General features: G+C 40.2%; 1 protein-coding gene across 2 annotated transcripts in view; it reads right to left on the reverse strand.

Moving 5' to 3' along the window:
* The window catches only part of LOC124136483 (ras-specific guanine nucleotide-releasing factor 2-like), a 977,843-nt gene that overhangs the window by 706,198 nt on the left and 247,374 nt on the right, over positions 1 to 24,271 (reverse strand). For both annotated transcript variants that reach the window (XM_046502407.2, XM_046502406.2), the window contains 2 exons: positions 12,516 to 12,733; positions 8,295 to 8,377 (listed from right to left, as the gene is read on the reverse strand). In XM_046502407.2, coding sequence (XP_046358363.1) covers positions 8,295 to 8,377; positions 12,516 to 12,733 — 301 coding nt within the window. The remainder of the gene's footprint in view (positions 1 to 8,294; positions 8,378 to 12,515; positions 12,734 to 24,271) is intronic.

Consider the following 24,271-nt stretch of genomic DNA (forward strand, 5'->3'; position numbering starts at 1 on the left):
CGTATTACCCACTGTGGACCAATATAAGTGCTGCAAAAAATAATAATAGGATAATACTAATGAATATATATGGTATTATTATCAAACGCATTACTATACCTGATGGGTATTACAGCGTAAGCTCACTCAATGATGAAATTTTATAACCTAATGGAGTTAGTCTCTCACAAAATGAGGCGACTGGGACAGTGAAAATAGACCATGGAAATCCACCTATAATTGTAATAGAACAACCAGGTACATTGGAATTTAGTCGCTTAATTGGCACACATCCTGATGGAGATACATTGCCCGATTTAGTTCCCTATAAAGAGTTGTGCATCCATCTTGATCAAATAAGCACGACAAATAATATTCAACTAGAAAGTCCTTCAACTCTGCTCAGATGTGTTCCAGTGAAAAATGAAAAATATAATAGCGGTAGAACGGAATCTTTCTCGTCATTACAATATAAAAAATTAAAGCGGGGTATTATTTCAGACCTCAAAATTTCTGTATTAGATGTAAAACACCAACCTGTACATATAGGATACTTAAGTGAAACACTCCATATTAAAAATAATGGTTGATGCATCAGGCCCTGGAACGCTCAGACAATGTAATACAATTGCGCTTTCCGATCTCGGAGACACAGAAGCATTTGATAAACCCGGTTACAATGGTAAGTTATACGCTTTACACTTACACGATAATGTATACAAGCGGAAAGAAGTCACATTCACAGGTAATCTAGAAGATTTAAGCGATGTCGACGTTAGTAGACTCATTAAAAACACTTCTTACAATATTATTCTCAACGGTGAGAATAAATGGACTATGGTCGAAGCAAACATCGAGTGGCTACTGAATATCGTCATTACCCCACCTTATGTGATGATGGTTAAGGTACATAATTTAACTAAGATAATAAATAGTGGCATCGTACTCGCGGCTTATATCCCATCAAAACGAAAAAGTGTGTTAGTCACTCCCCTGCCAGAAAACCCAGGTCATATGTTATATAGTCGGCCGGCAATCCAAAACGTTAGTTTAAATTTGGTTACTGAATTCGATGATATTAAACAGAACTTGAGTGCAATAACTAATATTTCTACCCTTATTATTGAAGTCTTGTTCGGAGATGCACCGGAAAATGTCTTCGAAATATTACCAGGTCTATCGATTAAATGGCTAAAGAAACACCAACGTCGACGTTGCAGTATTATTCATATCGGAGCATCACCCGTTGCAACCCTCGAGGGGGTCCAAATTATTAAAAGTGACAGCATTTCTCTTTCTAAGATATTCTTGCCGTATAATATACATTTGATAAGGTTGATGTATAGTCTCAAAACATTTAAGCAAGACCAATTAAAGACTATTATATGATCGTAATATACACTATGAATTTTATATCCAGCGCTCGATGAAGCATTTGAAAAGATGGAAACTGTTGATGGATTTCGATTACATCAAATAAGCGACATAAAACATCGAATAGAGAAGGATAGGGAGTTGAGACTTGGATTGTATAAAAAGTATCGCAGAGCCGTGAATGCTCTGGACGGAGTTGACACCTCGCTTGTAGCAGCTGGCATGGGTCTCGGTGTAGCCGGTGTCGGTTTATTATCAACTATAATCGCCGCGCCTATCGTGCTCGGCATGGAAATAGCCGCTGGAGTCTCGGGACTGGCAGGAATAGCGATAAAATTCATTTCTCGTAGGTTACAAAAGAAAGCATTAAAACACGATAGTATTCGGATACTCGCCGAAGCAAAGTTGAACAGCATTGAGGATCATATTTCGACAGCAATGGTCGATTGTAAGATATCCGAGGATGAGTTTCGTTTAGTGTTGTCAGAACTCACCAAATACAATGAAATGAAGCAGGAGATTCGATCAAAATCTCGTAAGACCAGCGGTATTAGCGAAGATGAGAAAAAAAAGTTCATAGAACAGGGGAGGCAACAAGCGCGTCAATTATTCCGTGCCAAAACCAAAGAACTGGTTGGAGATTAAAAATAGATTGCTTACTATCGTTTGATCACATTTAGACAAATGCTTACATAAATATATATAATAATGGAGAAAGCTATTAAATGGAGAGAATTACCACAAGGTTTTTATTATATCAGTGATGTCAAACCAACCAAATACCGTTATCAATTGTTTCTTATCAATTTACAAAAAGAGTGTAGTTATATAGTCTGGTCTCCTAGTGTAATGAACGAAGAACTTAATAAAAATGTTGAATATCGCTTTATCGATAAAAATAATGAAGAATATTTTTATTACCATTTAGGCTCATCTAAAGCAATGATTGGTCCCAAGTATTGGTGAGCTAGACCCAATTTAACTTAATCTTATGACTATCGTTGAATCGCATAATCATTTTCGCATAAAAAATGCCATTTGTAGTAGCAGTATAGTTATATGAATCTGGCTCCAGTGGAAGTGGTCAAGAACCTTCATTACCTATACTACTCCTTGAAGATTTTATTTCTGATAACAACCTGTGCATTTTCAATGATGGATCAAGTACATATGAACATCCTGTTACTGGAATCTATTCCGCTTTAGATCTGTCCCTAACAGATTCCAATCTCTTTAACGAATTTACATGGTTGGTTCACGATGACTTATGTGGATGTGATCATTTTCCTTCAATCCTAACAGCAAACAATCCGTTTGATGTTCCACCCACGTCAAGTGGAACTTTACCAAAGCCAACTGGCCTTCCCTTCAGGAACTCTGTACTGATAGGTTGAAGCCTGATGTTCAGGAATGTAACTGATCCTATTCAGCTGTTTTCTGTTTTTTTAAAATAAAGTTTGTCGACATAACCATTCCAAAGTCCTCTGCAAATCCACACATTCGAAAACCATGGTTTGATAAAGAACGCAAACAGGCAAGGAAGAGTAGGAAAAAGGCTGAGAATTATTTCTGCCGACATCCAACTGTCCATAATTTGAATCATGTTAAAATTACAAGTGCCAAGGCACGCCATACCTTCAAGCAAAATAAGCGTAAGTCTTGGAGGAATTATGTCTCTAAAATTAATTCTTGCACACCTTTATCCAAGGTGGTGAACATGATTGCAAAAATTAAAGGCAAAGGTTCAAAATCGAGTGTTCACCATCTCTAAGACGGTAACCATCTGTTAACAGATAAATCGGACATTGCCAATAAATTGGGTGAAACACTGGCCAAACACTCTTCATCATCAAACTACGATCCTAAGTTTCACAATTATCAGAAACAACAGGAAAAGAAGAGGGTTGATTTTACTTCTCAAAATGGAGACGGTTATAATAAACTACTGCCCTAGGTCAAGCGCATGATACTGCAACGGGAAATGATAATATTCATTATCAGTTCCTGAAGCATTTGCCTAATTCATGCTTAGAGATGCTCCTTAATATATTTGATCAGATCTGGACATCAGGAAATTTTCAACCTTCGTGGCGTAATGCAATAGTTGTTCCCATACCTAAACCTAGTAGGGACCATATTGATGCATCCAATTATCGACTAATATCACTAACCAGCTGTGTGTGCAAAACCATGGAGCAAATGGTAAACAATGGACTGGTGTGGTACTTGGAAACTAACAATCATATAAGTAACATTCAATGTGGTTTCCGTCAAAATAGAAGTACTATTGACCATCTGGTACATTTAGCGTTAGTGAGTTGGGTTTTTAATGGTACATTTAGAATCTTTTGTCAAAAATGCAATTGTCAATAATCAGCATGCAGTATCAATCTTTTTCTTTCAGTTTATATCCCAATTTTTAACAGACCGACAATTTCAGGTTCGTGTGGGTTCCACCCTGTCTGACCATTATAATCAGGATCAGGGTGTCCCACGAGGCAGTATTTTGTCTGTAACTCTGTTTAGTATAAAGATTGATAGCCTGTCAAAGGTTTTATATGATCACATTGATGGTTCCCTTTTTGTGGACGATTTTAATATTCATGTTGTGGCAAAAATATGCATACCATCAAGAGACAGTTGCAGCTGTCTCAACATAATCCAAAAATGGTGTCTCGAAAATGGTTTTAAGTTTTCCAAAGCTAAGACCAATTGAATTCATTTTTGTACAAAATACAAGCATCATAAAGACCCAGAGCTATACTTACATGGCACTCCTATCAAGCTTGTAGAAGAGGCCAAGTTCCTGGGTCTCATTTTCGATCATCATTTGACTTTTAAACCACATATTAACTATCTCAAAACTAAATGCCTGAAGGCTATAGATTTGTTGAAAGTTGTTGCAAATACAAAGTGGGGAGGTGATCAGACAACCCTCCTCCACTTCTATAGGTCTCTGATCCACTCTAAATTAGATTATGGCTCCATCGTTTATGGTGGAGCCTGTAAGAGCAATTTACAAAAGTTAGATTTGATTCTCCATCAGGGCCTATGACTCTGTCTTGGTGCATTTCGAACATCTGTTGTTGTTGTTGTTGCATTAGGTGTTTAAGAGGTCGCCTTCTGCCTAGGCAATTTCGGCTGACCTGTCCCTCTTTGGGACTCCTGTGTGTGAGAAGGGTTCACATATCTATTGTGAGTTCGGTGTTCACATAATTTCTGTTTTTGCATTGATATGATTTCTATTTTCATATATTGATATGATTTCATTTTTATCCTTGGCTGCTCTGTTTATATACGTTCGAGCAGCTGTCCATCTCTCAGAAATAGAGTTAGTTTGGCCTTCGCTATTGCATCTCTTGGCTTTAGGAGATTTATTACAGATAGCGGATCTAACTGCAATTCTTGTTTTAACCTAGCCCGGGCTGGGGCATGGTCTTGACATTCTAGTAACACATGGTCATTGGTTTCAGCCTGATTGCAAGATGAACAAACCTTGACATAGTGCTTTTTGTGACCGAGTCTGAGGCGTGAGATAGCAATTTCAATTTTCCTTTCATTTGAGTATGAGTTTGGCTTTTGTTGGACCTTGGGTTGAATTTTGTATAGCCATCTGCCGATCTTACTTGCGTCCCATTGACATCGAACATCTTCTGTGGACAGCCTATTTGTAGAAGCTGATGAACCTCCATTGAAGCAACGCCATATCAAATTATCGCTACAATACATTACTGAATTACATTCTAACCCATTAAACCCTGCATACAACTGTGTTTTGTAACCCCTTTACAAACACCTTTTTCACAGTAAGCCTAAGCTGGTTCTACCACTAGGCATTCGGATTAAACCCCACATTACAGCTGCAAATATTGAGTTGGATAATATTGCCACATTCAGGCTTTTGTCTTCTCCTCCTTGGCAACTTGTCAGACTGAAAGTAGACTTTACTCTTACCCATTTAAAAAAATCAGACACAAATCAATTAATATATCAACAAGAATATATACAAGTTAGAAATAAATATGAATCCCACCGTTCCATTATTACAGATGGATCCAAGGATGGCAGCATAGTCTCTAGTGCTGCCGTCATTGGATCAACAGTTATCATCCCGATTACCAGACCTTAGCTCAATGTATACTGCTGAAGCCAAAGCAATATTAACTGCTTTGGAATATATCTAAAAACAGTCCCGCTGTAAACAGTTCATCATCTTTTCAGATTCATTTTCGTGTCTACAGGCAATAAAATCTAGCTCTTCAAGTCATTTCAGATTTTTAAGAACTGTACAATGACCTTGCCACTGGCTAATATGACATCGTCTTTTGCTGGTTGCCCAGTCATGTTGGAATCACGGGTAACACTGTGGCTGATGCTGCAGCAAAAGCAGCTCTCAACAAATCTGTGACACTATACTATACAGCAACAAACCTATAATTAGATGCTATATCAAAGACCTTATGCAAAAGAAGTGGGACACCCAAGTAGGTACTAATAAATTACATGCAATAAAACCAACTATCGGTTACACCTACTTGGGTTGACAGTCAAGATTTGAAGAGGTCATTATGCGACGATGTCATATTGGCCATTCACGTTTTACACATGAGTATTTATTAAAAGGTGAAGATCCTCCATTCTGTGTCTCTTGTGATGAGAGAATCACAGTCAAGCATGTTCTGTTTGACTGTATTGATTTTTCCATCACAAGGGATAATTATTTCCAGGTTTCATCAATCAAGGATCTTTTTAATCAGGTAAGTACTCATTAAATTCTTGTTTTTTTAAAAGAAATTGAACTTATTGATAAATTTTGAATTGTGTAAATAGGTATATTTTATATTGGTAATGTATAATTTGTAACTAAGATTGTTAGTGGCTCTATCCTCAAAGAGGGTTGAAGTAGCGTAAAATTATTGTCCACCTGAGAGGATATATAAGACCACATCATTCAAAGTACATTTATTCTTACCTCAGTTTTAAACGTAGTATAATTGTTTATAAAAGTTGGCTTAATTGTGTACCATCACCAGCAGCTGAAGGGATGGTGTAAATCCTGATGGGGAACTGTGCAGGTAGCAGAAGTATTGTAAGTCCCCACGGTCCCCAGTAAGGTGGCCGAACTTTGGTTGTGGTGATCTATAGCCCACTTTTATATTGTATTGTTGATTGAAAATGTATTCTTTTAAATGTTCTCAACTAGTTTTAAAATTGAAACTGTGATACTCCAGTTATTTTACTTTCCTTCGCTGACAGGTATTTATTCCATTTAAATCTATGTATTATGTGTCAGTTTTACATGTGTTTTCTGGTCTGTTCCACTTTAAAGAAAGGTAAACAGGTAACTGTTGCTCGATTTACCAACCTTGACTAATCCTGGTATAAGCTGTCTGACAAATGGGATGTCAATGGAAGGCTACCCTTTGTCCCATTTCATGTACTCAACTAAACACCTGTGCATTTAAAATGCCATTCAAAACGTGTGATAGCATTACACAAAATGTTATATTACAATGTGAGACTAATTATTATTTTCTATAACTTTTTTTCCTGTGACTTTTCTTCCTGCAATCTAACGATTCACTCAAGCGACATTGTGCCACCCACTACAATGACAATGGTGACATGCATCTGTTCTGCAGCCTGGCATTCTTGCCTATTCACTTTCAAAAGCATCATGCCAGAGGATCAAGGACCTATGTCAATGGGTCTTCCAGACAGTGCAAAGGCACTGGTCTCATGATGAGCATGCAATGTGTTCCACCCATGCGGAATGTCAACAGGGAAACCCTTGCCGATGATATTTATGTATGTAACACGGTGTATTAAAAAAATGCCATGAATAATTTGAGTCTGTAAATGTTTTCTTCAAATTGATCCCTCTGGCTGAACATTTCATGGTGACATCAAACCAAACCTGCCTGGCACTCAACATTAAGGGGCTAAAGCATATTTCTTTCTGAGTGAGTTAATGCTAAGCTCCTAGCAAGCACTTCCTTCTAAGAAATTCATTACTATCCCTTCTTTGCCTAATTATAAAGGTCATGTGTTTAACCTGTTTGACTTCCTGCACAACTTTCATGAATTATCATGCATTTTTCATGAGCGCTGGTAACCAGTGCTTTTAGGTCTTAAATACATTCTTCTGGTGTCTGATTCACAGTCAGATGCCCTGCCCTATTGTCCAATGGAAAAAATATGTAAACATGAAATGAAAGATTGTCATATCACACAAAACATATTTTTTATATCAATTCCACCTGTATATTCTTCACAAATGATGTTGCAAAGATAATTTTTAATTGACTTAAATCAGTGTTCGAAATACCTGCCTGCCCGACCGTCCGAGACGGGTTGATTTCAACTCGGGCTGCCAGATTTTCAAATCCCCCTGCCCGACGGTCGGTTTATATTTCATATGTGATGATAAGCATTAATTCACATGTAAAGATAAATGATAAAATGTAACCAAAAAGAAACCCCGTTAACTTTTAGACAACCTAAAATTTAGCGATGCGCTTATGCTACAACGTCTACATACACGATATCGTGCAAATAGTGGACCAATGCCGTGCAATATACACGACTGGAAAACTCCCTTCTCCGCCGTGAGACGCGAACGCTGATTGGTCTATTAGTTTCCTACACAACAAACCTGGTTCCCGGTCTCAGTTCCGCTACGCTACATTGTATATTGCTCCCCAAAATGTTAACTCTACACCATAGTGCGTGTATCGTTTCTCAAAAGATATATCAAATATCGATTTAAATTCGATTGAAAGTTTTAATTAAATTATCCTGAGAAACATATGATAATAGTGGGCAGGCAGGTTTTGGTCAGGGCTGGCAAGTATTTCAGCTAGCCAGTCCTGTGGTCTGGCTGAATTTTTTGGGAGTTTCATACCCTGCTTAAATATAAAGGGAAGGAGGGAAGCACTTACCGAACAGACTGTGGCATAGTCACTGAAGACGATTCACTCATGGAGCTGTTCAAGAGGTCACTGTACAGTAAGTTCTCGATGCACTGAAATGAAAAACATTTTACAAGCATGCAAACCACGATTTACTTATTCAACCAATGAGAGAATTGTAAATTTTACAATAAATTATATATTTAAACACTTATCCAATCTCACACTATGCATTTCTCATTCTTCTTTCGATCCTAAGGGGAAACATGCCTAAACAAAGTTTTCCAGGTTCTAAGCTCATTCTCTTTCTTGAGTTTAATAACATTAAGCTAAAAGAATTGTGATGCGGGGATTGATGGGTATATGGGAAAAGTATAGAAATTTATGATTTCTTGTAACATTCATGAATTTTAAAACTTATCCTATTTTAACACTATGCATTTATCACGAATCTCTAGCCAAAACGGCAACAATCAGATATACATGAGGGAGCTGGAGCTAAACAGTGATACAGAACAATATTTGATAACACTGTCTAGTGTCATAAGACAAAATATATGAATACGGAGAGCACTCCAAAAAATTGTTGTGAAACTGACATGTGAACAAATGAAATCGGGACAATATGTGAAACGTGTTAATAATGTACAAGAAACAATGTATGACTCATATTCAATTTGGAAATGGACTCAAGCCAATCGAAACTACAAGACATGAGTAGCACTATCTCTCATGGTTGAGAGGACAACCAAGCTTGGCATCTCTTTTAACATGTTGTCCAAACCATCAATCACACCTCAGGGACTGAAACGATAGGTTAGTTTGAGAAGAAAACGATCAACAATATCCATAAAGGAATCGTCAAACCAATACCCAACAACAGCAGAAAGCAGAGGTAAGTGGAATAGATGATTAGACCACCTGAATCCGGCCTCCACTCATAATGAAGACTAAAGCCTCTACAGACGAGTGAATGCATCCTCCAATCTCATACTCAGTCTTGGAGAACCTGAAAAAGTATAACAAATATAGAGAGAGATGTAGTAAAGGGATTTGGATTGGGTACATGTCTCACCCTATCTGTTCACATGTGTCTTAGAGATTTGCTGTACAAGAACCACTGGCCCAAATTGATGCACACCTTGGACGTCAGTCACAGAGATGTCTCAGAGGTAGTGGGATGTGAAAACTGTATCAGATTTCCAGAAACATCCTTCCATAATTGCAGCCAAAGTGCAATTACTGTGAAAAGCCATAGTAGAGGCGACAAGTTTCATGAGGGTTGGAAGTGACCGGAGCAGGCAGGTCAGCATAAGGATAAGCGCGGAGAATAACTGATTGAATCCAAAACCATAGAGACCTTTTCGTTCATTGTAGTCGCAATGTTGGAATTATCGCCGCAAGATGCATAGCTAAGAACCCTCAAGCCTACGACTGGAGATGATGAAGGTATTCAGCAATTTGCTGTGGAGAAGCAGTAGCGAGTCTAGAAATATCACACGTGTGACAGTAGGCCTCAATGGCCTTCACTTATGGTCACACAAGGACTTGGTTGATGACCTATGAGCCATTGGCAACAAGGGATATCTGCAAATGCGCCAGACAAACATATTGAGGGTTTCAGGTGATGAGTGGAGCACCCAGGAGTGAGTTTGAAGAAGAAGGTTGACCCTGAGTAGTAGACGATGAAATTTTTTGTCTGCGAGTTGGATGTGTATTGTGAACCAACTCTGAGTTGGCCAATAGAGAGCGAAAAAAAGCATTGGAAGGTGACTGTGGATTTTATCTACTGCAGGACCTGAGGTAGAACACCAGTCGGAGCAAAGGCATATGCGTGTAAGCCCTCTCACAAGATTGTTAATGCCCCTTGGACCCAAGACTGAGGATCAAGGATGGGAGATATGAACCGGGATAGCTGAGTGTTAAAGTGGGTTGCGAAAAGATCAAAGTCGGGACATAGAAATAACTTGCAAATCAACTGGAAGCTCATTGGATGAAGGTGCCATTCCAGACATTTTTTTCGGGTCAGGACAGAGAGTCGGAAATGACATTGGAGACGCCAAATAGGTTGTCGGACTGGATCATCAGACTGGAGGCTCGAAGAAGTGATGCCCAATGTGACACTGCCAAGATCCCTGCTTTGAACTCTCACCCCACCACCACCCAGCCATTTGTAGTTCATGACAATGAGCTCCCCAACCAACAATCGAGACATCAACGAAAAGATGTAGAGTCGAGATGAACGGCAGCAAGGAGATTCCTTCACAGATGTTCGACGGTACCAGCCACCATTGGAGATGTGTTCGTAGGTGATTTGGCAGCGAAAATTAGCACCTGACAATCGTCGTTCTGAAGGTTGGGCTTGAGAAATTGAATTTGTGGCAGGTGGAGTTGTCCTCTTCTGGTGATAACTAATGCTGACGTCAGGAAACTGAGAAGTTGTTGCCACTGATGCAAAGAGAGTGACTGTCTGAATGCCTGGGGCACAAACATCTTGCCAAGGAACATGGCAAACAGTGCCTTGATAGACTGAAGACGTTGAGAGGGAATGGTTTCATATTTTTACAGTTGACCAGCCAGCCGAGTTGATGAATAGGCTGCTGCATGAAGTTTGGATGAAGGAGAAGACTGCCTGGATCTTAGGCCTGAAAGCAGTCGACAATGTATGATTCAAAAACGATGCCTCGACTGTAGGAATTTGATGATGGGCTTGATAATGGGAGTAAAGGAGCCATGAGACCTAGGAAATTCCAAATGGGAGTAGCTTCCATTGGTTGTGGCAACTGAGGAAAATGAACGAGAGGAAGCCACAGTGCTAATTTTCGGTCTATTAGGTAGGAGTTGACAGTAATGCTATTTATAAAGTGATCGTCCCATGAGCAGCGTTGAAGGACACCATGTCCTCTTAGGGTAATAATTGACCCTGCATTAAGAGCAAAAAGATCCATAACCTTGTCCTGGTTAGGATCGACAGGAAGATGCATGATCCAAAACTGAAGTAAGAGCCTCCATCACCGACAGAATAGTGGAGAATCAGGGAAGTGTTTGGTGAATAGATGTGTGTAGATATTTATATCATCCACCATATAGCAAGACACTGAACGTTTGAGTGCCAAAAGTCACTGTCCAGTTCAAGAGCAGAAGTCGAAAGACCATGAGTGCCTGCATCAGCCAACACAAAGCGAGGGTAACTGTAATTGACTGCATCAGCAAAAGGACCCAAAGGTCCTATCTGCTTAAAACTGTCTGGGAGGGAGCGCAATATTTGTTGAAGTTGCAGAGAGGACAACAAAAGATGATAAGGTATCTCCAGTGGAAGTACTCTTGAGAAGCTGGAGTTGATCCACAATCCAAATAAAGAGGTAACCTAATCCGCAGTGTCAAAACTGCCTGAGGAAGAAACAGGGGAGGCATGATGATCAACTAAATCCTCCTCTGGCAACGAATCCACAGGAGAATAGGGTGTAACTGCCTGAAGAAAAACCGGAACGGAAGTTACTGAATCTGTAGGAGGTCTCGACTGAGAGAAGCACGCTAACGTCACAGCTTGTAAGCAGGACTGAAGTTGCTGCCCCGAGATGGAGGTTAAATCAATAGGATTCCGCAAAGTAGGAAGTATCACTGGAGGATCTGGTGGAGTAGGATAGTAGCCCGGTCAAGCACAGTAATCAGGGTAAGCAGTGTCATAGGAGTACCTGCACCATGAGGATCCTCATGAAAGGAGTCCCGAGGATGAGACCCTCACGAGTCTTGATCGACAGAGGGGTCCGACGAATCTGAACGGCAATCCTGTGATGACCGATCCCCAGGAGAATAACCTTTAATACATGTATGTCAAACAGGGGATCTGGAACGATGAGACATAGACAGGGAGCAACCAGCTGCCGAGGTAAAGTGAGTGAGTGAGTATGGTTTTACGCCGCTTTTAGCAATATTCCAGCAATATGGGCTTCACACATTGTACCCATGTCGGGAATCGAACCTGGGTCTTCGGCGTGACGAGCGAAAGCTTTAACCACTAGGCTACCCGACCGACCCTGCTGAGGTAGAGAAAACTGTAGTTGGAGCAACTGTAAAGGATTCAATTGAAGACACATTCGTAGGGATGCGGGTGGATTGTTTTTCAGAAGCTGGAAACCTTTGTTTAGGCACATTTCCACCAAGGATGGTAAGAAAAATGAAAACTCCATAGTGCGAGATAGGATAAGTTTGAAAATTTAGATTTGCAGTTATTCAGCATGTGGTACCTACCTGGCTAATATCACTACACCATGCAGATTTCTCATGCAGCGTAGAGGCCACTAAGGACACAGTGGTCGGAGGGCCACTTTTTGAGTCCACGATGAGGCGGAAGTCTAGACCATTGTAATCCACTGCCCTGCTTTGTTCCCAGCTAGGTGGAGGTGCTGGCAGCAAATTTGAGACCGACGACTGACTGCCAAGGCTGAGATTGGAATCCAAGGAAGAGGCTAAAATAAACAACATCCCTGTCAGATCTACTTATTTCTAGTCAAGCATAAAATCATCGCACCAACATTGTACAGATAAATTGACCACATATCTAAAATAATATCATTCAAAGTAAACACCTCGTCAGCAGAGCTATATACTGGAATTTGTGCTCAAGCGGTCTAGCAAGTAGTACTTGTGTGAGAGTAAATATGTTACCCCTGAACATTGGTTCTGTTGGAATCGATATAGGAGTATTGTTCCATTGAATTTTTTTCCCAAGGTATATTGTTCCACAGGAACAAGACTCCTGGTTTATCTATTCCAACAAAACAAAAGTGCAGTGGGAACATAACCTTTTAGTGCCTCACAGTCAGCTTCAATGTATACTCCCTTGGAATCTGAAAATTATGGTTAAGGGCACGCTGAGCCAATGACAGGGGTAATAATAGTGTAGAGCTTTGAGCATGCCCATTGCTGAGGATATAGGGCAATATAAATAGGCCTATTATTATTATTAAAATAAATAGATATATATGCCGACTTATCTTAAATTCAACATAAAAATACTGCTGCTGAGTGTTTAAATTGTGGTTAGAACCTGGTGGGTTATTTTCTTGCTCGTTCCATACCCAATCATAATTGTGCAACAAAGTTGGATGTCGAAACTAGCATGACTTTGCTGCATATCTCCGTAATATTTCAAGTATATATATGACACACTTGTAGATTAAAAATAAATAAATCAATAAATACCTGTAAAAACACTGACCAGTGAGCACTATATCAGCAATATATAATGAACCACAAAAGAAACGTCACCACGGAAAGATATATGAGAAACCCTATCTGTCCAAACACTGTAAACATACTTCAAGACATATTAAAAAGATGAAACTTGGCAAAACTGATCAAGGTTGAAATAAAAGTGTCAAATGTTCTTAAAGTGAAACACAACACTAGCCTCTGAGAAAATGGCATCACAAGTCAGTATATCGTGTGTCCGCCATGTGCATTGATGACTGCTGTGCAACGTCGATACATGGAATGGATGAGGGGGTTGATGAAGGCCATAGTCACTTGAGCCCAAACTCTGAGGAATGCCTGACGCAGTTCAGCTACAGTTGTCAGCCTTGGTCTGACGTCATTCAGCTGTCTTTGAATCTCGTCCCACAGGTGCTCAATGGGATTTAAATCGGGACCGAGGGCAGGCCACTGCATGGTTCTGATGCCATTCTGCTGGAGGAAGTCTCTTGTTGCTCTTGCGGTGTGGGCACAGACTGAAACTTGTGGTTGCGTCGACGTGCCAAATGAGGTATGGCGTGTGGTCTCAAGACTTGATCAATGTACCGAGCTGCTGTGACACCATTGCCTCTCCCTGGACCGATGTTCTGAAAGATCACAGTTCCGACCCTCTGTGCAAGACCAATTCCACCCCACACCATGATGCTCGGACCACCCCACGAGTCTAACTCAACAACACAAGCATCCGAATAATGTTCCCCAGACTCTCTCTCTGCCATCTGCTGTTGAGATACAGTAACGTCTCTCGTCTGAGAAGACGACTCTTCTCCACTGCTGGTGCTGTGTTGCCCACTGAAGACGGTCCCAGCAATGACGCAGTATCAGAATGGGTCCTCAGTGTGGCCTGTGACAGTGGAGGTGTCTGCTTGCCAGTCGTTGATGCACAGTGTCCGCACTAATATGTTGCTGGTGTGTCCCCATGGTCTGTCGATGAGTTTCCGCAGCAGTAACAAGCTATCCAGAAGATGGACTTACGAGGTGATATCAAAAAGTTTTGAGCCTAACACAGAAAAAGTAAAAGAATTGGATTGTTACTACTTTATTTTTCAACATAGTTTGCCAGTCACTGATGCCCGATCGGTAGAAGTCAACATTCTGGTCCCCTAACCAACCCTCCACAGCAGCAGTTAGCTCATCGTCATCTTCAAATCTCCAGACCCGGAGGTGTTTTAACTGCCTGGGAAAGAGGTGGAAGTCACTGGGGGCTAGGTCTGGGGAATAGGGTGGGTGAGGGAGAAGTTCATAGCCACATTCTTGCGCAGCTGTCATTGCAACACGGCCTCGTGTGGACTGGTGCGTTGTCCTGGTAAAGCAGAATCCCACGACAGATTTTTCTACGGCGTTTCACCTTGATGGATTGGCGCACCCATTCATTGTGGTGCCATGGGACAGGTAGTCGATGTGAATCACTCCTTTGCTGTCCCAGAAGATGGTCATCATAACCTTCTTGGTGGATCTGGTGGCCTTGAACTTCTTTGTCTTGGAGAAGTGGCGTGTTTCCATTCCATTGACTCCTGTTGACTATCTGGGTTGGCGTTGTACCGAGTTAGCAAGGCTCCACTGATGGTGACCCTTGATAGCTTCATGTCATCTGTAAGCATTCTCGGGATCCATCTGGCACACACTTTGGACTTGTGGAGTTTGCCATGAATTATATTATGTATGGATCAATATGATAGGCCTGTTGTTTCTTCTAGCTCATGGAGAGTAATACGGTGGTTTTCCATCACTAGTTTGTGTACAGTGTCAATGTTTTCAGGGCTGGTACTGGTTGATGGCAGTCTGGACCGGGCATCATCTTCTAAGCTCTCTCTGCAACGCTGAAATTCCTTCACCTACCGTTTGATAGTTGCAGACGATGGGGAAGACTCTCCATAAACTGCAGTCAATCGCTCTTCCACCTGTTTGGCAGATTGACCCTCTAGGACAAGGAACTTTATCACTGCTCTGTACTCAGATTTGTCCATTTTGCCAATTCACAAGGGGTAGGTCTCTTCCACGAAGTGTTGTGACAAAATAATTGCAGCCAGCAAAATGTTTCTACATAGCATCAGTAGCTAAGACATTCATGTACATCATGTGTAGCGCATTGTACCATTCGACCAGGAATACTGTGTGAGGCTCAAAACGTTTTGATATCCCCTCTTACGTGGACTTGAAATGCATTGGCTACTTGCCGGGAGGTTTGTCGCTGATTTCTTGTCAATCTTGGCATGTGGTAGCAATTCAATAACGAATGAATGTTATCCGATATGGGTGGATTTTTATAGGGCAAGAAATGGGGGAACATATGTGCATTTCAATTTGCATGGAACTTACATGCATCAGGTTACCATGTCCATTGCCGTGATGCGTTGGGGCAATCGGTTATATTGTCATCTGCTTTGTTTTTTTATCTTCAAATTTCTTTTTTCCGGACAAGTTAATGTCAAATTTTAGAAACTTTGACAAAAATTACTCAGATATATAAAGACAACTTTTCATGCAATGTTACTTGGGGTAATGTTTCTTTTGCCGTTCAGTATAGTTTAAAATATAAGGCAATCTAACGACCATAACTGCCAATATGTATTTCAGACGATGCTGTTCAAGAATCATAGAAAATTTCACCAGTACTATAAAATTGGCATTTGTCTGGAGTAGTACATGAACCAACCCCCACCACACAAACACACACACACACACACACACACACACACTCATACCACACATTCAATTCATTTTTTCAAGTCAAAACTAAAAATATATTTAAAAGCAATGTCTCATAAATTCTCTGTACTCGCTTTTCTTCAAGATGAAGGACTTTTTATGTGCTTGATACGGATGCTAGTGGGTCCGGTATAGGTACCGCATTATCTAAATTGCAGCAAGGAAATGAAAAAGTTCTTTCGTATGCAAGTTGTACTTTGGAACAGTCACAATGCAACTATTGCACAACCAAACATGAGCTTCTGCCAGTGGTAACTTTCCTTAAGCACTTTAGACACATTCTATATGGCAGAAAGTTTGTTTTGCGCACTGACCATGCCCCTTTTATTTGGCTGCAAAACTTCAAAGATCAAGGAATATTATCAAGGTGGCTTTGTGTTGTTGAAACCTATGATTTTGAGATCCAATATAGGCCTGGTTGAAAGCATCAGATGTGATGTCACAAAGATCTCAGCGGAAATCGAACAATAGTTATCATTGTTAATAATTCTAAGAATACTACCTCTATTACATATTTGCCATAAATCCTGTATTTTGGCTTCAGTCACACCAAATAAAATTTTCAGCTTTTCAACAGACGTCCTCTTCACTGTCAATCACACAATTAGTTGTTCCCCATATAGCACAATAGCAAACCAAGCTATGACGTGCATAATGGTGGGAATCTCACTTCTTTTCGCACATCTAACTACTAGAGGTAGGTGAATTGGGGAGCTGGATGGGAGAACTTCTGATGTAATAGAGGTAGTATTCTTAGAATTATTAACAATGATAACTATTGTTTGATAATTCTTATGAAACTTCTACCTCTATTACATCTTTGCCAGAGGGAACCGGTGGGATCTGCCTCTAGTAACTTCCTGTGTAATTGACGGTAATCTCTTCTGGAAACCATTATTCTCTGATTCTAATCGCGAGATAATTTCCCTCTGAAATTTCCCCTGAGGACTTGAAAATCAGAATGTCTCAAGAAGCAGTCAATTATGTGATACTTTCACTAGAATTACCATTATATTTGGTAATAATGAAGTCATTTCTGGTTTATTTCTACCCAATGATGTCATTCCTTGCTAAATTTGGATTAGTGACACTAATACCGGTGCTGACCTCACTCCCGGTTTTTCAGTTCATTTTTATTGGATAATGATAATGACATCTCTCAAGGTCTATTTCTACCAAAGATATCATGTCCTGATTAGGTGACCTTGTACTGCTATTGCCGGTGCTGATATCACTTCCGACGATGACGTCACTTCCGGTCACTGGAGGCACTTCAAGGTGCTCCTAATCCATTACACAAGTATGGGAGCTAATTGTTAATGAGTCTAATTAAAGTATTTGCTGAATTCTTATATAGCTGATGACAGATTTACTTAAATAAAATAGTTCAAGGCAATCTATAAAACTATGTAGACATATCTTTTGTCTTATTGAATATTCTGTCAGGGAGATGTGTTCTCTTTACCTTAGGCTAGCATCTATCTAAAAAGCTATAAGTGAAATTACTGATATTTTGTATATGCATTTTACCTTGATTTATTTGTATCACTTGCTTTTCTATAATCATATGAAATTATGTATAAAAGTTACATCATGATAACCTACAAAAGCACTTGCTGTTGATCTAATTATACTCAACAACAAAAGTTCCTGTGACACCAATATTTTAGGGTATTTTTCAAACAAGTAAAGTTTGGTTTCAATATTGTAGTACAGGTCAAGTCACAAAAACGCAAATGCTACAGAAAAGCATGCTTTCCATGCAAAAGTCCCATGCATTTCACTTCCCAAGAATGGGTATAAAAACATGTGCGTTAACAGGATTCCATATGCATTGTTTAGCATCGTGCTGACAACAACCACTCAGAAAAACAACAAAATTACGCAATTATTCAACAGTACGAAATGCCATGCCTGTCCGAAAATGAGCGTCTGTGAGCCATTGGTATGCTTGAAGCAGGATCGAGTCAATGTGATGTTGCAAGACAATTTAACATCCACAGAAACACCATTTGGTGTTTATGGCAACGTTGGCAACAGACGAATGCAGTCAGAGATCATCCTCGGAGTGGCAGGCCACGTGTAACCAATAATCGACAAGACAACTGGATTCGAACAACACACCTACGAAATCGATTCCAGCAGCAACAGTGACTGCAAGAAGCATCCCTGGCCTTTGACGAATATCTTCACAAACCGTATGTCGTCGCATCAGATGTGCAGGGATTGTCGCCAGAAGACCCACCAGACGTCCCATTTTGACAGGAAAACACCGTCAAGCACGTCTACAGTGGTGCAGACAGCGTCTACGCTGGACGGCCATGCAGTGGGGACAAGTTCTATTCACTGATGAGTACTGTTTTCACCTCAGCCACAGCGATGGACGGATTCGAGTGTACCGACGTCGAGGTCAACATTACGTCAATCATTGTCATGGAAGAAGATCGGTTCAGGGACAGCAGCATTATGGTATGGGGTGGGATTACAGCAAGTCAGAGGAGCCGTTTGATAGTGGTAGAGGGAAATCTCAATGGACAACGCTACCGCGACGAGATCATCAGCCCTGTTGTTCTACCGTTTTTGCGTCGTCAAGGTCCAGGTATTACCTTTCAACATGACATATTGATCGACTTGTTCAGAATTCCCTTCAACAAGACAAAGTGAATGTCATCCCCTGGCCGGCTCACTCCCCTGATCTCTCACCAATCGAGCTCATGTCAGTGTTTCCGTTCTCCGGTAATTGCCGGCTTTTTACCGATAAAAATATCAACAAGCCGATAAATATGAACGCTGTCGGCTACCATGTCCGATAAAACATTGTTTGTTTTAAGATATGATCATATCAACAGTTACTTGCCTTACAAATTTGTCATATAAATTGATAGGCTTTATTCATCAAACACAGAAACGCAAGCGTCTGTCTCGCATTCCAGGGAAACCCCCATCTATTAATAGCATGACTATCCAACACCAATTAACGTGCTTCGCCCTGATTGGATAATATTGTATTGATAGATGATATTGGTAATCACGTGATCTCTGATGCCTCGTGGCACGAGATTAAACCTGTCGAAGGCGAAGCAGACGAATCTTTCCACTTTCTTTGGGGGGGGGGGGGGGGGGGAGACGTCTAAAATACTCACGGAAATGAAAAAAACCTGTTTTTCTCATTTAAAAATCGACACAAAGTGTTACGTAGCTGTAAATACAAAATAACAAAACAACTCGTCTGGATTTGCTAGTTTGATCTCAGTGAACAATACAAAATGTACTTTACAGGAGGTAATTTGTCGGCACTTTCAACATTCAAAAATAAAACTAAGTCCAAATTGACATAGCAGAAACAGACTATAGGCATTATGCAAATTAACCTGTAAAAAGGTCATCAAAACAACACGAAAAACAACAGTTATGTTAATGTACACGATAATAATGACATGTTAGTTGTTGGTGAAGGGAATATGTTATTTTTACTTTCTGATATTTGGACTTTGAGTCACTATCCCACAATGCCACTCACAAATCACGAACCACTGACAAAGCACATGCTTAACTGAGAACACTGTCCTTTAGCTATGGCTGATGAGATTGCGAAATTGATCAAGAATGTTCATAAGTACTTAAGAGAGAAAGAGACTTGGGTAAACCTCACATTAGAGTCGACAGGGTATTACACCCCACAAGTGTAGCCCTTGGATTGTCATACGGAAGGGTATATTCAGTTGTCAATAAAAAAGAGCAGGTAGGGGTCGTCTCAAAACCTAAACTGGCTGTGAACTTGTATTTGAAGCCAAGTCGAACACCGATGACTATCATAAGGAGATGAACGGTGAGGTGTTCCTAGAATGGATGGAACACCAACTGTTACCGTGCCTTGAACAGCCCAGTGTCATTGTCTTGGACAATGCAAGTTATCATAACTTGCGGGAGCCCGAATCCATCACTCCCACCATGAGCAGCCTGAAGGCACAAATGCAAGCGTACCTTACATCGTGCAATGTGCATTTCATGCCAAAAGAAACGAAGCAACAGCTTATGGAAAAAATCAAAATGCACAAGAAACCTGTTGTGTACAAAACTAATGCCCTTGCTGCCCTACATGGACACGTCGTTTTGCGCACTCCAGTGCCACACTGTGAGCTCAATCCTATAGAGCTCATTTGGGGGAACTGCAAAGGCTTCATTGCGAAACACAACACAACCTTTAAGTTGTCAGATGTTAAAGATCTCGTCTATGCATCGTTTGCCCGAATCACTCCAGCAGTGTGGCAGGCCGCTGAGGAACACGTTATCGGTATTGAAAATGCATACCGCCAGCGGGACGGCGTTGACGTGAGCCTTATACAACCCGTTGTCATTCCTCTCGATGACACGGAAGATACTTCTTCAGCCTCAGACACATGAGTTCTGTGATCTCATGCTGTGGATGTTGTGTTGATGCAACTCCCATTATTTTATTCCATCACAAAAACTCTTAATACTTACAACAGGCAGCATGGTTTTCTTACTGTAGTAAACTACTAATTCCTATACATAAAACACTTGTCACATTAAAATTCCACCCATGTAAACTAGTATCTTTTAGTGTCATGCCTATGTCCTAATTTATAATAATAACAACAAATAAGCCTAAACATCATCATAAACTGTTGTATATCACATCGGGACCATAACGTTTTTGATACTCCATCACGATATTTGCTTTTCTGAACAATGAGACGACCCCTGTAAACGGACGGCACGTGTGTTTTATGCACCTGTTCTCACTTGTCAAGGTGTCATAGGTCATGGGCATTCACCTTGATCTACGTACACCTGGTTATGCCCTGTTTCACAATAGTCTGTTTTATTCACATTTTTACACACTTTTACGTGTAAAAAGGCATAAAAACATTTGATACGCTGTATTTGTGTCACGGCCCAATTAGTACTAATTTAGTTGTATGAATATTTACATATTTTGTATATTAACTGCATTTATTTCATATCTGAGGTCGAAACAACAGGGTTTTTTCATTTCCGTGAGCAGTTTAGTGATAATCTGAAACGGAAACATGCGGCTGACGCGAGCGAATGTATTGAATCAAACATGCCATCTCCCTCGACCTCGAAATCTTTGGACAAAATGCCCAGCGAACCAGACTCGAAAAAGAAAAAGAAATCTGTACTGCGAAAGTTTAATGCGGAGTGGTCGAATGAATTCAAGTGGCTACGTTTTGAGGAGGGCAACAAAATCATAATGTTTTGCCGAATCTGCGAGGCAGCAAATAAATCCAACGGTTTCAATACAGGTTGTATTAATCTCAAGAAATCTGCTTTGAAAGATCATAGAGACAGCGCCTCTCATCATCAGGCCGTTACACAGATGTATAAAAAAAAATGCAACTGCAGCGCATATGGAGGTGGCAGCAGACAAATCTGACGAGAAATTAACAGCAATGTTAAACACAGTTTTATTCATGTCTCAAGAAAATATTGCTTCCTCCAAGTTTTCTAAACTAATTGAACTGCAGCAGCGGAACGGATGTGAACATTTACAGGGAGAAACGTACACTCATTCGGACTCGATAGACGCGATGGAGATTGCACTAGTTGAGAGTACTAAAGAAAATTTAAAATCTAAACTTGAAAAAAGCAAGTTAATTGGACTCATTATCGATGAGACTGTTAATATCACGGTTGAAAAAAAACTTATATTGTTTGTGAAAATCGTTAACGACGGAAAGGAAGAAACAGTGTTTTTAGGAAATTTTTCAGTTCATAGTGGAACAGCCGAATGTATCATGGAAAATATTCTAGACATTTTGCCTCAATGGAACATTCCTTTGGAAAAAGTGGTCGGTCTAGGATCGAATGGTGCGTCTGTTATGACCGGGAAACTCTCAGGAGTTGGGAAGAGGTTGCAGGATCATCATTCATATCTTGTGCACGTCCATTGCATAGCCCATCGTGTCGCACTTGCTTTAGCCGATGCAGCGAAGATTTCGAAGGTCGAAACGGAATATAGAAGGACATTGAATGATATCTACAAACTGTTTGCATATTCAGCGAAGCGATACAACAGATTGTGAGAACTTTCAGAGGTCCTTGAAGATTCGGACTTTTCAAGTTTAAAACAACTGTGCAGTGTTCGTTGGCTTTCCGTGGGACGGGCAGTCAAAGCAGTGAAATCTAACTGGCCAGCTCTTGTTCTCGAAATTGAAGAGGAATCTGCCGAGCGAAACAACGCTGTTACCACGAATATTCAGAAGAAAATTCGCACGTACTCCTTTATCCGACTTACTTATATGATGACTGACGTGATCCATGTGATGGACAAAATTGTTACTCTTTTTCAGAGAGAGAATATCAACTTGGGCATGATTATGCCAATTGTGAATTCTACGATTGACTTCCTTACCAGTCTAGAAAACACAGCAGGTGAAAATGAACAGCATTCCTTGGATAATCTGAACACGGGGGAATTTTGTGGAATTCAGGTCACATATGGGGACCCGCGATCTATCGGTGCGTTTGTGAAAACCCGTTGTGGGTTTATCGAGGAACTCTGTAACTCTTTGAGAAAAGATTTCCGGATGACTCGCTTGATATCGTTACTTGTCTGGACAAAGTGCTCAACCCAAGTCGATTTCCCCAAACGCAAGAGGAACTGACAGCTCACGGAAGGGAATCCCTCGAGAAATTACTGGATAAATTCTGCCTCCCGATTGGTCCAGCTGAAAATGACGTCATCAATCGCATCAGGGCGCAGCAGGACTTCACACCTTTCAAGATGGCGGTCAACAACATAGGAGCCGACTCGTTCGAACAAAGTTGCAAGACAGTGATTTCTGAACTTTCAGATATTTATGCCGACTTTTCCACTCTGTGCTCGATAGCACTTACTATCCCAGTTAGCAGCGTTGATGCTGAATGTGGATTCAGTTTGCAAAACAGGATACACTCTGCCAGTCGCAATCGTCTTTCCCAACAACGGATAAACAACCTGATGCTGTTTAATCTACACGCATATGTCAACAATACTGTCAAACAAGCTACGAAGATCTCTCATAGAAAGAAACGCAAACTTTAATAAACAAATCAGTATGTTTTGTGTTGTATTTTATTGAATTTATTAAGGACTGACAAAAATCACAAATGACTGGTATTTTGGTACACTGCCTGCTCATCTGTCCGGCAGATAAAAATATGACCTGAAACACTGCATGTGAGATGAGATGGATCGGCGCCTTTGACGTCAACCACGTGTTCCACAGACACTCCAGGAACTTCAAAACATGCTCCAGCAGATATGGACAGATATCCCACAGGACTTTGTGCGACGCTTGGTCCATTCCATGAGACGAGGATGTAATGCTTGCATCGCAACCAGAGGTGGACACACACGCTATTGATTTGTAAATTGACATTTTGGTATGTTCATGTTTTTTATGAAATCATACATTTTCTGAATTCTGTATGGTAAATTAAACCATTTTGAACACTTACAGGAGTCTTTTATCTGTTGCAAACCGAAATTGTTTCAGATTTGGAAATCTTATTCAATGTCAAAGGAACTTTTGTTGTTCAGTATATTATATGAAAACTTAGTATATATGTTATATCATGATAACTTCCCCTCTGTCTGAAAAGTTTGGACGTCAAACATGTAAAATAAAATAATTATGGCTTAGATGGACAATGTATGATATTAAACTGGTAAATAACAAATATTATAGAGTCTCTTTTTGTATAAGGAAACATAATGTAAAATTCTGCTGTCATCAGGGAATCTGGATGTGAAGCTGACTGGTCTTTGCACTCTGTACTGGTGGTGATGTAGGAGGCATTGAGATAGTTCCACATCCTGGTTTGAGGTTTAGGAAAGTTGGCTGTGTCATTTATCCGTAATAGAGGTTTTACATGAAAAATAAAGAAATGAGAGTTAGCATGTTCAAAATAATATATCATATAGAAAAATTCATACTTCCTCAGTGTGTGTATGTAATAATTAGAAAATAAAACAAATATAGTAACCATGATGTAAAAATCAGTACATATTATAA

Source organism: Haliotis rufescens, unplaced genomic scaffold (assembly GCF_023055435.1).
Source record: "Haliotis rufescens isolate VD_foot unplaced genomic scaffold, xgHalRufe1.0.p SCAF_1, whole genome shotgun sequence".
NCBI lineage: Eukaryota > Metazoa > Mollusca > Gastropoda > Lepetellida > Haliotidae > Haliotis > Haliotis rufescens.